Source organism: Amblyomma mixtum, chromosome 2 (genome assembly GCF_055824585.1).
Source record: "Amblyomma mixtum isolate Tamu chromosome 2, ASM5582458v1, whole genome shotgun sequence".
Classification (NCBI taxonomy): domain Eukaryota; kingdom Metazoa; phylum Arthropoda; class Arachnida; order Ixodida; family Ixodidae; genus Amblyomma; species Amblyomma mixtum.
The window spans coordinates 47,801,953-47,818,849 of NC_143013.1; the positions used below are offsets into that span (position 1 = coordinate 47,801,953).

Here is a 16,897-nt window from a genome sequence, read left to right on the forward strand (position 1 = left end):
CGCAGTTATCACTTCTACCAGCAACTCGGTATTGGCCAACGATCCTCAAAAATGATTCATTTTTTACATTCCTCTACTCCAGGGCTTGCTATGAACGCAAACAAAGAATATTAGCGCATTTTTCTGACGCCGGCGGCAGGCATATACAGGCCGGCAGCTCCACACTCGCTGTCCGTTTCAGACGAATCTTCACTGCTGGACTCTGAGCTTTCAGTGCCCGAGTCGGAACTGTCACTTCCATGAAGCAAAATTAGTGCCGCACGGCTCGAAGCAAGATCATTGCCGTCCACTGTTGACTGGAAAGTGCCCGTCTGTCCCGGCTCGCCCGGCTCACCACGTAGCGACGACAGGAACGAAGCGGCTGCTGCCGGTCGCGACAGGAAGCAGACGCGGCGGGAAAAAAAACGTCACGCGAGGTTCCGGTCAAATCCGCCGATTTCGGCAGATCAAGAATCGCTGCTCCACGGAGCGATCCGGGATTTACGCCTGATCCCGATCTGCCATTGGAACATACAACTCGCGCTCCCATTTTACCATTGGAATACGACTGATCCAAACCGAGCAGAAAAACTTGATCCCGATCTGCCATTGGAATTCAACACTAGTGAAGATTCTGCTGCGCTTTCGAACACTCCGCATCGCCATGACAGCCGACATCGAAAAGACATCGACAGATCTCCATTTGAGAGGAAGGTCGAGATGCATTTCTAACAAGTGAAGGCGGGCTAGTTGGTGGTTGACAATGGAGTGCATATTGCAACCGCGCAAAACGACGAATGGCACACGTGTCGTTTGGAGCAGCGTACAGTCCGTTTTCACTAACTGCGACCATTATTTACCAATTGAAACAAGCCCTCCAGCTGTGTCGCGAGGCGCAAGACCTTATGCAAGAAGGGGCATGACCCTTCGGAAATGGACTACGAACTCGCACCGGTTGATAAAAGTCTTGGAGCAGGAACAACACTCAGCTGCTGGCAAAGAAATAGTCGTCCTCCGAGAGACGTCAAAGTTCTCGGCATTGCTTGGCATCCGGAAAAAGACAATTTCAGCTTTTCAATATCGAGTCTACTGGACTTCCTGAAAGCAAAGTCGGACACAGAGCGGTTCGTCGTACAAGCAGCTTCGAGAATTTTCGACCACCTGGGCTTTCTTGGCCCTTTTATCATCTCCATACGAATCTTCTTCCAAAAACTCTGGTCACGTGGTGTCGTGTGGGATGAGGATCTCCCTGAAGACCTTCAGAACTAATGGCATGAGTGGGTACGACAGCTAGAGAAAATACAAGCACTTTCAATCCCGCGGTACATCGGTGGCGGACGCAAGCTACCAATAGCGTACTAGAAGTGCACGTATTTTATGATGCAAGCCCACTAGCATGTGGAGCAGCGATCTACATCATAACTACTCCCAGAGAAGCACGCTTGCTTCTCACGATGTCCCGGGTGACCCCACTTAAACCTTGCCTCGCTCAGAGCTGCTGGAGGCACTGATAGGTTCCAGGTTGCTTAACTATCTATGCCGCAGCTATCTAAGTTTCAACGTCGACTACCACATGCAGACGGACTCTACAATCGCTATGACCTGGATACGAGGCGACGCAGTCAAGTGGAAGCCATTTATCCGTAACAGGGCAACAAAAATTTGAGAACGAACCAATCCATCGCAATGGAAATATTGTCCCGGACCGGTCAGTCCTGCAGACCTCCTAACCCGCGGAGTGTCCATTGAAAAGATCTTGTCCAGCCCCATATGGGGGCAAGGACCAGAGTGGTTTCAAGGACCAGCAGACCAATGGCCGTTGCAACCGACGGGCTCTCTCGACAGGGAAGGATGCGTCAGCAGTGAGATGCTTTGGTTCATACTGCTGCTGTTGTGGAGGTTCTGAGTTCGGTGATTGATTGCCAACATAATAGTATGACACAGCGGCTCCTCAGGGACACGGCGCATGGATAATTCGATTTCTGAACCGATGCCGACGCAGAATTACAGAAACTGGTCCGTTGACAGCCGAAGAGCTCTTATATGCCGAGCGGAAATATGCGTGCAAAACGAAGCTGCAGCGATCAGCAGCTTGACCAAGGGAGGTCTGTTCGACAAAAAGTCCCGTGTATGGGATCTCAACCCCTTCTTGGACAACGTAGGCGTCCTTCGAATTGGTGGACGTCTGTCACGCCTAACGTCAGTAGACGAGCGCAAGCACCCTGCCATCCTTCCGTCACCTCATAATTTTTTGGAGCTGCTCACGATTAGAGCCCATTGCCAGGTGCTGCATGGTGGCGTCCGCGATACTTTTACACAGCTACGAGAGCTGCTGGATTTGCCGAGCGAGAACGTTAGTGAGGCGAGTGACCCGGAGCTGATTTTTATGCCAGCGTTTCACGAACAGACCAGGCAGCGCTCCCGCTGCGCCTGTCCCGAGTCACCGTCTTGCTTCAACGAACCCCTTCAAGGTCATCGGCACTGACTTCGCGGGACCACTTTTTGTGTCCTCGCACAGCGGTAAAGTGAAGTGGTATATTGCGCTGTTCACATGTGCCGCATCCAGGGCCGTTCATTTGGAATTGATATCTATATGTCCGCTGAGGCATTTCTGAGGTGCTTTCGCCGTTTCGTTGCCAGAAGGGGTCTACCTCATTTCATTTACTCGGACAGTGCCAAGGCGTTTAAGAAGGCTTGATCTCCATGTCTACGGGGGCACGACCCCCTGGTCGGGGGCGTGTTCCCTAAGGAGAGAATGTGTGATAAGTGCCACAGTGAACTCTTCAGGACACGCCACCCTTGGCAGCTAGGCCCGGCCTCCATCTCGGGATTTCAAGGAAGAAAAGCCCTACAAAACTGGGCAGCGAGTACGGCCAAGAAGCTGCCTCTCATCGAGACTTACTCTCAGTTGCTATATGTAGTACATGATGTAATCTATTGTATAAAGTTTCCTCGTATTTCTCGTAACCCCCTCTCCAATCGTCCACGTCTCCTCTCCGGGCTAACCATGCTACCTGAGTCACAACATCAGCAACACGCAGCGAAACTTTGGTTCGGATTAGCGCAGCGGTGCTTTCGCTGTAAAAAGAAACGACACAGCCCTTCTTTCATGCCCACTCACACTGGCATGCTTTGTGTGCAATGCGAGTGCACCCTCAGTTCCTTGGTTAGTTGCGCGTCTCGTCTTCGTAATGCGGTTGCATTGCACAGACTGTGACCAACTGGAATTGTTGCTGGAGCGTCTTGGGAGGTGGGTGATGGGTCAATTTAGAGATTACCTGTGCCTTCGGCTACTGGGAAGTGCATCTCTCATGCTCGTTATTACCACCTCAGTTCCTTCGCCTCCTTAAATCAGATTATATCTGTTTGGTCCTCACTCTGTCTTTGCAACATTAAGTATTTAGAGCATTTATTTTTTTTATTGCAATTCTGTTGCATTTGTCTTGTACATTGGTAAGCAACACTTGTGTATCGACGTATAAGCCGCGTCATTTTATTGTTTTTTGCATTTTATTATAAGAGGTCCCACTACAGTGCTAAACTTTAGGACCTCTTTCTGTACTGTTCTCCGTGCTTGTAAATTTTGTATGTACTTTTTAATTAACTCTAAAGAGGCAAGGTATGAAGTTACTGCGCATCAGTTTTCACGTCAAAGTATGGCCAGAGTCCTTCGACGGTGCGCAAGCGGCTGTTATGAGATTGTCGGGAAAGAGAGAGGATGTAAATGGAAAAAACAAGCCGGAAATCTCTACGTCAGCTTCTCCACAAGGCTTGTTTTCCAACCAAAATCAATGAAACGGCATCGTCCCCAGACCACACTCTCTAGCTTCCATTTGCTCTTAAAAAAAAAAAAAAGTGGTATGTGCCACATGTGTCCCCTCCGCATAAACTCAGAGACGACTATCGAAAGGGTATATAGATGAAATGGTTTTAAAACTGCATTAAATGCCGTGGTTGTGAAGAAGGCCCCTTGTAAATCATGTGTGTCACTTTTTTCTCGGTTCTGTCCCAGAAAAGAGCTGCAATCGCTCGTTAAAAACCAGCCGCCCTCGTCGCGTCTGCAGGGAGCGCTGGGTGGGGGTATCGGAAAGAGGGGAGTAGCGGCGGAAGTGACGCCATCTTCGGAGAGTCGGCCGGTCATTTTGCTTTTCTTGCTAGCTTCGCTCCATCCCGAGCTTTGGTGGACGGAATCAACGCAACCGTTCGTTTTCTGCAGTTCGGTCGTTGTATGAGACAACTGGCGTTTTGCAGCATACTGCCGCGTATCATTGTAGTGTCCGTTCGTTCGCGTTCAAGCACGCAGGAAAGGGGTGTTATCATTTTTGTTCGTGACGCGAGAAGCGACCGGACTAATCTCGATTGATCACAGCCATGAAGAGCTGTATCTACGTTTTTCCAGATTACTGTAGATGATCTTGACCTGTTATCTCGAAGTTTCCTTGCCGTCTTTAAATTGAGCGATGCCGCGAGCGGAGGGCATTCGTAGTTCGACGACTGACCAGCACGTTTGTTGCTTACGCCGCTGCCGTGCTGTTTAGTTCTTTTGCGGGCGCAAGCCAGCCCAAATAAAGAGCTTCGTTTGCAAATCTTGTCGCTGTCTTCCTGACCGCTGGACTCCCGTCACTACAACGCGACAATATCTAAACTGCCTGCACAGAATATGCGATTGCTTCAATATTTCTCGTTTGGTTACATTGCTTTCTTACATGCTTGAAAATATTTTGCCTTTTCCAGCTGGTTCACATCTAGACTGAGCTAGAGCTACCTACACATTTTGTCTTGAAAAAATAAAAATATTTCGTGTTGCATGAAAAGTGGGGCTGAACCGAGTCCCGAACCGGTTCGGAACGGTTCCTTGAAATCGTTCCGGTTCGGGTTCAGTGTCAACATGGCGAAAAAATATCGGTTCGGTTTGGTTGCGGTTCCTGCCAAAAATGTGGGTTCGGTTCCGGTTCTACATTCCCATTCGAACGCACCAAATGCTCATTTCTAATTTTTTTTTTTTTTTTGCAAGAAACAGGCCGTTGTTTTTGATGTGAAGACATGCGTTCCAATGGAGCTGACCTCGTATGCCAACGTATTTAGTGCAATGCAATGTGGCCTCATGTCTTTAGCTCGCAAGGTGAGCGGCGATGACGTTTCACTGTCATCGCATGCGATTCGTATCATGCAGTTTCGCAACGAATACTGCTGCACGGCAAGGAGCCAGACGCGGAGGAGACGTCCTCACTCCAGATAGTCGGCACCAGTCGAGCAAGGTCAACGAACGTAATTTTGCCACAAGGCCAACAACGCGTGCATCGAGCGGCAATGACAAGGAGGCCCGCGGTTCCCTCGCGCCGGTGCGCACTAGGCGGATTCGCGGTAAGGTGAGATCTTGTCTTCGGTTCGAGATCCGATCGCTGCCGTCTTGGATGCGCGGAAGGCTTGCACGCTGTTCGTGGACGCCTGATTAGTATGCAGGAGTTGATCACTGTTAACCGTTCAGCATTGTCCTCGGATGAATGAAGCCGATATGGCGTGTTACGTCTGCAGATCTCGTGAAAAAAAGCGCAGCTTGCAGCATAATAACGGGGGCCGCTGTAGGCTTGATTATCGACGCACGCTTAGTCTCCGTGGCGTCCTGCTACTGAGCATGAGGTCACTAGTCCGATCTCTTAACATGTAGGGAGGTCGTTGGCCTGATATTAATGAAATAAAATGCATTAGGCACTCAAAACACTGGAGAAAATTGCCCGAAAATACCGGAAGGACAGAAGAGCACGGGGTCCGGAACAAAGCGGGACGAGGGCACATACTAATCAATAACCATATAAAATTCGGGCACTTAGTGAACTCGTAAGACCTGCGCACAACTGACGGTGAGAGTGAGACGGTCACTGAAGCTGACTGCGCTGACATATTTAATAGAGCGTTCTCAACAGCTTATACAAAAGAGTGGGATTTACGTACTGCTAATGCCTTTAAGAAGTTCCATAATGGAATAAACCATGCCTGATATTTCTTTATTCGAAGATGGCATATCTGCTTGTATTGAAAACATTAAGCTAGCATCCTCTGCCGGGATGGATGAAATTAACTGCCTGAGAAATACTACCGCATTTGTGCTTCCTACTTGCCACTCTTGTACTCTCAGTTTCTCTCCTCAGGCAACGTACGAGATGACTGGAAAGCGGGAAAGGTCGTTCCAATCTTCATGTCAAACGAAAACTCGCCTTTAAAGTATCGACCCATTCCCCTAAAAATAATTATTTGTAAAATCATGGAGCGTGTAATTTATTCTGAAATCGTGAGCATTTCTCAATTCTAACATTTTTTTTCTTTCATCACAACATGGTTTCCGTAACAAACTTTTCTATGAGGCTCAACTTGCTACATTCATTTATAACTTACATTGACTGCAACCAACAGACTGTACTACGCAAAAGCCTGTGACAAAGTTCCGTGCCAGACATTATTGGTGCGAAAGCACTACTCCAATGGGAAAACTACCAGAGGCTCCCGTAGAACTTGCAGTATACGCATTTCTTGCGCAGAATTTTTCCTCTTTCTTTTTTCCCCTTCTGCCGCTGGTGCCAGTCTGGGGATCTGATTTTGTTCCTCTGCCCCGGTGTCTGGTTGGAGAAGTGAAACGGGAGCTACGAGCTAAGTTGAAAGATTTCAAGGAGAGCTTTAAAAGGAGGAGGAGGGACAAACCTTTATTTGTCATAAGACAAAGAGGGCAGGGGTTAGAGAAAAGGTTTAGACAGATTGTGGGCCCTCTCGACAGTGCTAGGTGGCTTGAAGTCCATGCTTCATTGCGACCTTCAGGGCCCAACCCACTACCCGGAGTTGTGCGTACCGCCGGGTCAGGGCTGAGCAACGCAGTCTCCCACTGACTTTGGTTTGAGATTTGAAAGCTCGGAGGTGGCTGGTCCTCTGGGCATTCGAATAGGATGTGATTGAGGTTTGCTTTAGAATGATTGCAGAGAGTGCAGCGGGAACTGTATTCAGCGGGATCCATCAAGGAGGAGTATACATAAGGATTTGGGAATGCACCTCTTTGAAGTTGCCGCCAGGCAAACTACTCTGCTTTGGAGAGGGACTTGTGCGGGGGTGGGCATTTGAGCCGATCGTTTCGATAGTGGAGGTGATTTCATGGTAGGTTACCAGACGCTCCCTCCTGAACCAGGAGCAATGGTCGCTCTGTGCCCGGTTGACGAATCCTCGGGCACTTTCATAAGCTGCCTTGTTTCCTGGGTGGAACGTATGTGCTGGCACCCATATGAGCTGCAACTGTTCTGTAGATAATTCGGCTCTGGGCCATGAAGCCTTCTCTTAGCGAAGTTCCTGAATGCTTGCTTTTAATCGCTGAGGATGTATCCTGCCTTGGTGTCGGCTATGGCGAGCCGCCTCCTCAGCCTCTATCGACAGTCAGGCATTGAGGGAGGTGGCCGTCACCAGGGGCTGGCCGTAGTTGTCTACGACCGCGAGTGCAAATGCTTCCTCACACTTCTGAAAGCTCTCTTTACGATTCATTTGTTGAAACTTTCGCACAGTTGTTAGAGTCCTGTAAAAAAAAAACTATGATCGTAAAGCAAAGAAGGACTGGTTGTCCGTGGATTGATAACCACGTTATATTGGCTACTGCAGAAAGGAAAAAGGCTTGGCGCCCGTTGTAGGCGTGCGCCTACGAACACTCAGTTGAGGGCACTGTACAGGTCTGCCCGCAACAGGGCAAATGCATTGCTCCATAAAAAAAAAAAAGTAACGTCAATATTTCCAGCAAAGGTTTGGGGCGTATAAAGGGAAGCCAGCTGGGTCCTGGGATGTTGTTAATCGCTTACGTGGCTGTGCACCTAGGAACGTAGCTGATTCCATCTCCCGCAACTTTAGGGCGTTATCTCTGGCACTCGCTGATGAGTTCAATACTTTTTTTTTTCGGCTGCTGATCTGGCTGCGCATTCAAAAGTACGCAATTAACCACCTCGCAGCATGCTATCGGTGCTTGAATCAGCATTTCTGCCACCTTGCACTCAAGACGATCTACGCTGCATTCTTTCTGGCTTTAGCAGTCGAAAGTCTCCAGGGTGGGACGATATCTCAGTCGATACACTTATCAGAAATTTTGAACGAATAAAGCATGTTCTGCTCGCGACTATCAATGGCATAATTTTAAATGGCATCGGCATATCAATGGCATAACGGCATAACGGCATAATAATTTCCACCTGAGGGCTTGAAGAAGGCGATGGTTATCCCTATCTATAAGAATGGAGTAAAAAATAAAGTTAAAAATTATCGCGGTATTTCGATCCTACCGTGCATTGCGCTTGTTTTTGAAAAACACATTTGGATGGTGATGATCAGATTTCTTGAAGCTCATGAAGTGTTCTCTGGTAATCAGTTCGCGTTTATTAAGGGTCGTGGTACGCAGAACGCGCTTGATAAACTGTGTGATCTTCTAAACAGCTGCAATGAAGAAAATGAATTTGCTTGTGCTTTATTTTTGGATGTGTCCAAGGCGTTTGACCCTGTTAATCATGATGTGTGGGCAGATATACTCCACAATTATGGGTTTAGAGGTCCTTTTCTGGCTCTTCTTGTTAATTATCTGTCCAATCGTTCCCAGCTCGTTGTATTACGTAAATATAGAAGTGGACTGCAGCAGATTAAATCCGGTGTTACTCAAGGATCTATACTTGCACTTATTTTATTTAATTTATTTGTCAATGATTTGAGCTCTGTCTGCAAACTGTGCCGTGTTTTTCAATACGCTGATGATACGCTCTTAGTTGCTAGACACAAGGACTATGAGATAGCATTCTTTTTTATTCAACACGACAGCGAGTTAGTTATGGAATGGTTCAGCAATTACTCAATTAACGTTAACAATAAAAAGAGAATTTTTTTCACAATTATTTAAAGGCAATTCCTAATGATGTGTCAATTCGTTTGCATGGACCAAATTGTGCTCATTGCAAATGTCCATCAATTATGCCTGTGTCAACGGTCAAATATTTTGGAGTATTCTTCGATTCCGACATGTCTTGGAATACCCATTTGTCTTTTCCCTGTTCTCCGCTCCGGAAAGTTGCGTGTTTGCTGCACTCTGTTAAGACGCTTTGCCCTATGTATCTACGCCCGCATATAGTATACGCCTTAGCCTACAGTGTGTTACGCTATGATATTTGCTGCTTTTATTTCTGCTCTGCCTTTTGGTGAAAGAAGGTCAACAGCATACTGAAATCCACCCTTAAATCAATATTACATGGTAGGTCACGAGATGAAGATAGTATTTTTAAACTTTTACATATGGCTGATTTTTCTCATCTATTTTCTGAAACAGTAGTTTTTAAACACATCTGGATAAATGGTTTTTGTACACCATATGTTCCTGTTAAAGATCTGCGAAGTCGCGATCGTTTTCTCGTGCCTAGAGTGCGAACCCGTTATGACGAGCGTCTTCGAAAACATTATGTTCCTTCTGTTGTTAACCGATCACCCCAAAAAATATTTTCTGCTAATTCCAAAAAGGTAGTGAAAGCTTGTCTTGTGAAATTACGTTGTTAGTTCCAGTATTCTGTTTTGATGCTATGTTTGCACATGTTTTTGTTTTCTCTCCTTTTGTGTGTATTCTTTCGTTTGCTCTTTTTGAATACATTTTTTTGTTCTCACATCCTTTCTTTTCTTGTTTCTTTCCTCCCATCTTTTTTTTTTCTTTGCAACTTGTCTGCTCGGTGCATGACTAATATGTCTGCTGCCGAGCACTGCCACTCAAGCCTTCTATCCATGGCTTTGGCACTCCCGCATTTGTACTAGTGAGAGGAAATAAAAATTTATTATTTTTTAAATTTTTTGTCTGTGTATTCTGCCGCATCCACGTGAACCTCAATGAAACTTCGGTAGGGCCTAGTGGGTACATGTTACTGTTAAGGTGAAGGTTGCGCAAACACGGGACGATCTACAGCGAAGAGACGCACACAGGCGCTACTTCTGTCTCTTCATTGTGGATCTTCCCGTGTTTGCGCAACGTTCAGCTTAAGAGTACCACGTGAACCGTTTGTGGCAAGGGGTATTAGTGCTTATGCAATGCCTTGGCTCTGGTGGCACGTCGGCCTTGGTCATGCACTGGGTGCATGTTTTTGGGAAGGGGAGGAATGAATATACGGTTGGCAATTTCATTCGGGAGCGAAAGTTCGGGGGTAGCCTTGGTGGTGTATTCAATTTCGTGTTTTCTAAGGATAGCCCTTCCTGTGGTCGCGTGGGAGAGGCGTTCGTAGTGCGCTGCATGATGCGCCTCAGCCAATTCATCGACCGTATTATGTACCCCTAGCTGGAGCAGTTTTTCGGTGGTGTATTTTTAGGTAGGTAGGGCTGTTTATATGCTGCGCGAACGATTGTGTCTAAGGACGCCTACCGGGACACCAGGGTGGTCAGCTCGCTTCTAGCGTTCGCTGGCGCGCACGCTTCAAACTTGATCGTCGCCGGCGCTTAGTGCAGCTGCGTTGCAAGTGGCCTGCAGTAATAGCAGAAAGATACAAGCGATGTGCACGCTGGCTTGTCGCCGCTGCCGAGTGGTTCATTTCTTAATTGGAGCATGTCGTCATGCGTGGATTGCCGGACGCCGAGCGTGGTATGTGGATACAGTTCTTGGTCGTCCATGTACCGGATCAACGTGTTCAGGACGACATGCTCCATCAGTTTACTGGCACAGGAGGTGAGGGATATCGGTCGGAGATTCTCCAGGCTGAATCATCATGAAAGAGCTTTGAAATAAAACATGGGAAGGAAATGAGGGAAATAAAGCAGTTCAATCTTCATAAGTGCAGAATATTAGGAAATCAAAGCTGGAAACAAGAAGCTGAACGTTGCTGATACTCAACCAGAGACAATGGGCGAAGAACTGGCTCGCATGGTGAAAACGCACGAGGATAGGATCATTGAAGTAGAGCAATATTCTCGAGAGAACGTGGAAATAAAAGGCATGCCACGCAAAGCGGACGAGAACCTTCCCGAATTGGTCGCGAAAATAGGTGAAAAAGTGAGTGTACCTGCGCTTCCTGCTGACATTGAGGTCATTCATCGTATTCCGATCATGCATTCTGACAATGCGAGCATTATCATTCAGTTTGCCCATAGGCAACTACAAGACAGTCTTCGAAAAGTCTCGGCGCCAGAGGCTTTACTGCTCTGACCTCGGCTTCGAAACAGAAGAGCTGGTGTTTGTGAATGAACACCTTTACACAGAACTTAAACGGCTCTTGGGCCAAGCAACGGCGCGCAAACGTGAGGCGCATTGGAAATATGTGTGGGTGCGGAATGGCAAAATATATACTCGTGAAAATGACCAACTTCCGTCAATCAGGATTGCTGGGACAGCTGATGTAGCTAAGATTGTAAGTTCCTCCTGAAGCTTTTTTTTTCTTTGACTTGTGTATCGAAGTTGTGAGCGATGCTGCCATGCCGCTATACAACGCAGCCAAATTTTAAACGCGCCTGGATGTTTCGCTCCTGATCACTTACCAGATACCCGTTCCGACTCCTTATCACACCATCAGTGCCGCGTTCTTTCTTGCCATTTTATTCAATTGTACGTGTGTCCTTACGGCCACTCATCTGATGATATCAGACCAGGCAAGCTAAGTGCGTTTTCTGACACATAGATGGGACTGGCCAACACCTGCCTGCGCCTCACGTGACGTCACGTCAACTACGTCACGCCGAGCCGGCTGGCTCGCTCCTGCTAAAGCGCGGCTGGCGCGTTGCGTTGCGACTCATGCGTTGAGTGCATGATATACCGCCCGGGTTTATACCTTCCTTTTTGTTTAAAACAATTCAGACTCAGTTGTGTTCCGCACTAGCATTAGATGGAAAGCAATTGACACTTGCACGCGGGTGGTGCCTGAGTGGGGCCGGGATATTCAGTTATGAAAGCCGCACAGCCTGTCAGCATTAAGACGTCATGCGCTGCTTGCTTGAAACCGGGTGTCGCTCGCCTTGGTTTTTTCAACCACCCTGCTGAAAAAAGTTGTGTGCTGCAATAAACTCATACAGTTTGTCATACCAATATCATAGACTTATCATACAAATCATAAAAAAATGATACAAATGTCATACATTTTTGTAAAATCATACAGTAATCGTAGAGGTGTGATAGAATATCATACAGATTGTATGACATATCATTCAATTTGTATGGTATTTTATGATGAAGCCTTTATGAGGTTATTGCATCATAGAACTTTTTTTTAAGCTGGGCAAGGCCATGTTAAATAACAGAATAATCAGCCCATTAGCAGCAATCGCTTCTTCAACTGTGGCCCCTGCCGAGAACCGTTTGAGTGAGCATCCTGGGTTCCTTCTCACAGGGATGGAAGAGCAGTGCTGCTGCGCAAAAAAAAAAAAGGAAAAAAGCAGAAGTGCGCTCTTTCCCAGTCTGTTCGGAACTCTGCGCGTAGTGCGAAGAGTGACTGCAGCGGCTTAACAGCGCTTACGCACCGAATGACACGGTGAGAGTTCAAGCGCCGCGGAATACAGACCTGATAACCGCCACGGACGGGGATCCTCCTTCGAGCCACTCTTCTGGTTTCCCCCCCGCAGAGCAACGCCGCCTTGGAAAGGTGGATGCAACGCGCACTCACGACTTTTCGATTCCGAATCGGTCGCCCCCTTGCCCGCGCCATTGGGCGGCGTTGTCTCTCCATCGCCGGGGCAAGCGTTTCGAACAAGGCTGCGGCCTTGCGCAGCGCGGCCTATACGCGACTACGGAGCCGGTGGCCGGCACTCCCCACCATGAGCGGCTACCTGCAGGATCTCGACGAGCAGCAGCGCGCCGCCCTTGAACAGGTGAGCCGTGATGGCGGACCATCGCTCACCTGTTTTTGCTTCCCCAAAATCACGCCTCCTCGTCAATTTCTGCAGTTAACTTCAGCCCGCAAGCGTTCGATGTGAATGTGTATTTTTTCACACACGTCGCGTATGCCAGAGCGACTGTTACCGAGGAATTGTGAAATGACGATTTTGATATTGCTCTTGAAGACAGTATAGGAACTTAAGTACACGAGGAGATTTTTTTTTTTTTCTTGGAATAATAGCCTTCTGTTCACGGCATGAGTTTTGCACGTAAGTTGATACTGAAATTTCCAGTGTGTTGCCACATGCATGCCCACTTCCTGTTATCAGCAAGGAGTGAAACGCGAGCAAGACATTTGAAACGAGAACAGCGAAATGAGAAAATCTTATCCAGGGGAAGCTCGGTACTAGCCCCGGGGAATTTCACTTTGAAGGCGCGAAGACTCTCCTTTCGAAGAGTTACTAAACCTCGCTTGTATCTCTTCTCCAGGAGCTAATGTTGCTTGCTTTGATTTATTGGGGTTTAACGTCCCAAAGCGACTCAGGCTATGAGGGACGCCGTAATGAAGGGCTCCGGATAATTTCGGCCACCTGGGGTTCTTTAACGTGCACTGACATCGCACAGTACACGGGCCTCTAGAATTTCGCCTCCATCGAAATTCAGCCGCCGCGGCCGGGATCGAACCCGCGTCTTGAAGCTAATGTTGCGGATTTGGTATTGGCATTTTAGTTGTCTTATTCGCGTTTCATTCGTTGCTGATAGGAGGTCCTCTTTAGAATCGGCGTAGAAACACCCTTCGACCTCTGCATAATTGCGGCAGGGACCGCTTTTTGTGTGCATGCCTTAGGTCTAATTTTCCGTTTTAGTGTGGAAGCACTGCTTCTCGAGGTCTAACCGGCTCACCGAGTTTTTGTGAAGCTTCACCTTGAGGATGACGTTGGCAAAACAATAAATAAAATCAATATTGTTGCGACTGGGGTTCGATCCCGCGGCAGCGTGAACAGACCAGCTTCTCTGGCCACTGCACGAGCACGCTATGCTATTCTATCGCCGCACCCGATCGCATGGAGTTAAACATCAACACGCATTCGCGCTGTGCATTGCACATCGTCGTCGTCGTCTAATAATACCAATATCGAACTAATATTGCCGTCAGACGTGCCGACGACCCAGCAAAGCAAAGCCATGAGCCAACTGGGCTGAACACATGCTTTCGCACGACTCCTTGGTTTAACTACGTTAAAACCCTCCCACTTTTTTCTCGTGTAAAAAAAAAAAAGGAAAGGCCGAGTGCACCCTGTTCGCTCCAGGCTGCTGGCAGTAATTTGGGTTAAAGTGCCACAGTGACCTCGTGCTCGTTGAAGAGCCCGAAGTGTGCCTTCTGCTACGCTGTGCCTCGAAGCCGACTGTCCAACATAAACTCCGGAGGTCAGGGTTGAGCAGTCATCGAGAGCGTGACGGAGCGGCTTATGCGCGTTAATTTAAGATCTGTAGCGCATTTTTACAAATCAGTATACTTGGCACGTAGCGGACACTGAAGTTACTTCGGGCTCGTTATATCCCTTACTACAAAAATCAATTCTGATCCATGAAAATGCGGCATCCGTGATCTTTTATGAGGACATCGAAGGGGAAGATGTTTTCTTTCGTAATATCCATAATTTCATTATGAACTTGTGAAGTTCGCCTGGTAGGCGACCGCGGCCACATGGACTGGCTGACGTAGAGGTCGGCTCTGCGGCGGCTGCTAAGATCCCTCGCGTGCTGAGGACACTTGGCCATCTTCGGAATTTCGCCGGCGCTGACCGCACAAGTCGCTACAGCCCCCCCCCCCCCCCCCTTCCCTAGACGACGAGTCAATTAAGAAAGCGAAGATGAAGCTATGTGCAAGAGCTAAGCACAAAAGCGTTGAAGCAAGTCGGTGTCCAGGTCGTCGGAGTCGTTCAAGGTATCCGGGGTCAGAAGGCAAGGCTTAGGCGGGCGGTTCTTGCTCTGGCAGAGCGGCGCAGCTTTCGGTGGGCGTCTAGGTGCGCGCAGTGGCAAGTGTAATGGCCCTGGGTCAGCCTGCAAATGTGCGCCCCGCAGTGGCGGGTCTGGTGCAGCAGCTGACCGTCGAAGCGACCACAGGGGTGGCGTAGTGATGGACAAAAGTTTACGGATTCGCGGGAAAAAAAATTACTGCGGCGCCACAGTAGGTGCTTGAGACAGGCGTGCTTCCGCAAACTTTGTCCATGAGTGCACGTCCGGAGAGCAGGGACTAGCAGAGGGACGGGAAGGTCAGAGTGCCTGAACGTGGCAACAGCGTGCGCTGGAAAACTCGGTCAATTAGCACTGGCAATGTGAGGCGAGGAAAGCGAATCGACATCCACTGACGCGGCGAACTGATGATGGAGCTGGCCGGCTTGCTGTAAAGGCCACAGGCCGGGTTGCTAGCCAGTGGCGGCTGGGGGGACGCCGCGGGTGCCGAGACTTGGAGCGACTCGGCAAGTGCACCGGGTACGAGTCAGCGTCGTTCGAGGCAGAGCAAGGACGCAGATAGGTTACGAGGTGGCATACGCCAGACGGCTCCTGAAACAATTTCCCACAACTTTTGTGCGTTATCTCTAACACTTGCAGACGAATTCAATACTTCTTTTTGCGGCTGCTAGTAAGGCGACACTTTCAGCAGTGCCCGCTAAACTTTTTCAGTTTGACACGTGTGTGATGCAACAGCGCAAAACACCGGAACAAGAGACAAGCGCTGCCTCTTGTCTCTTGTCCCGGTGTTTTCCGCTGTTCTATCAAAAATGAGTAACCAACGCGTCCAAGCTGCTGTCCTGGTTCACCCATGTGCTTGACTCACCGTTTTGCCGCCTTGCACGGTCTCCGATTTTCGTTGTATTCTCTCCAGTTTTAGCAAGTTGAAATCTGCAGGATGTGGTTGTATCTGAGTTGATATACTAAGCAGGCATTTTGAGCCATTAAACCATGTTTTCCTCGCGGTTATAAACGCCATTATTTCCACTGAACGAGTACCACAAGGCTTGAAGGAAACCCTGGTTATCCCCCTGCAAAAGAGTGGAGCGAAAAACAAAGTTGAAAATTGTCGTGGCATCCCGATCTTACCGTCGCTTGCGCTGGTTTTAGAAAAAAAACATAATTCCTTGGTGATGACTGGTTTTTTTGAGGTTCTTGAGCTATTCTGATGTAACCAGTTTGGTTTTATCAAGGCTCGCGGCACACAGAAAGCGCTTGCTGAACTCTCCGATCTGCTCGTATAGCGCCATTCATGAGAATGAATTTGCCTCCGCATCATTTTTATATGTTTCGAAGGCATTCGACGCCATTACTCATGCATGATGTTTTGTCTGATAAACTTAATGAATATGACTTTAGAGGAGTTTTCCTGTCTCTTGTTGGCTATCTTGCTAACCGCTCACAAATCGTTCCACTAAGTAAATATAAAAGTGACGTACAACAACTAAGGTCTGGTGTTCCGCAAGAGTCTATATTAGCGCCTATATTTTTTAACATATACGCCAACGACTTCCGCGTATTCCAGTATGCCGAAGACACACACACTTCTGGCTGCTAGACACAAGAACTATTCGATTTCATTTGCATGCGTCCCCTCAGGGTGCATCTGCTACATGCAGATGTCGGTGAGTCGCGACACGTACCATAGGTTCCTGACCATCCGCAGGGACATCCCCGCAGGGGGATGATGGTAAGCAGTGCGTCATCACAGCCCCGAGCACCCAAGGCTTAGCCATTGTTAAGATCGGCGAACACGGGCCTGGGAGGAATTCCTAGCTGACATGAGTCATCATGAAGCAAAGATGCGGCAAGGACTGGTGACGGCGGCAGCATTGGTGGAAGCAGCGGCGATGGCGGCGGCGTCAAGTGGCTGAGTCTGTCCTCGTGACGCCGTACGGAGTGATGCTGTGAAAGGTCAAGCTGTTGCTGTTAATTGAAAGACGGCTGTGTCCTCGACATAGGTCTCGTGTCTCGGACATCCGGTGGGAGAGTACTAGGGCGTTCATTCACCTGCTGGGAGACTGCGGGAAATTCCTTTGCCACGGAGGCAAGGAACAGAAGGCTTGC

The 16,897-nt window shown here is 48.4% G+C and overlaps 1 protein-coding gene across 1 annotated transcript in view; it reads left to right on the plus strand.

Annotated features, from left to right (window-relative positions):
- The first annotated feature begins 12,567 nt into the window (after nt 1–12,567).
- Nucleotides 12,568–16,897, plus strand: part of LOC149359243 (SEC14-like protein 2) — a 38,079-nt gene continuing 33,749 nt past the window's right edge. Inside the window, exon 1 of the mRNA XM_089568995.1 lies at nt 12,568–12,807. Coding sequence (XP_089425121.1) covers nt 12,586–12,807 — 222 coding nt within the window. The 5' untranslated portion in view covers nt 12,568–12,585. The remainder of the gene's footprint in view (nt 12,808–16,897) is intronic.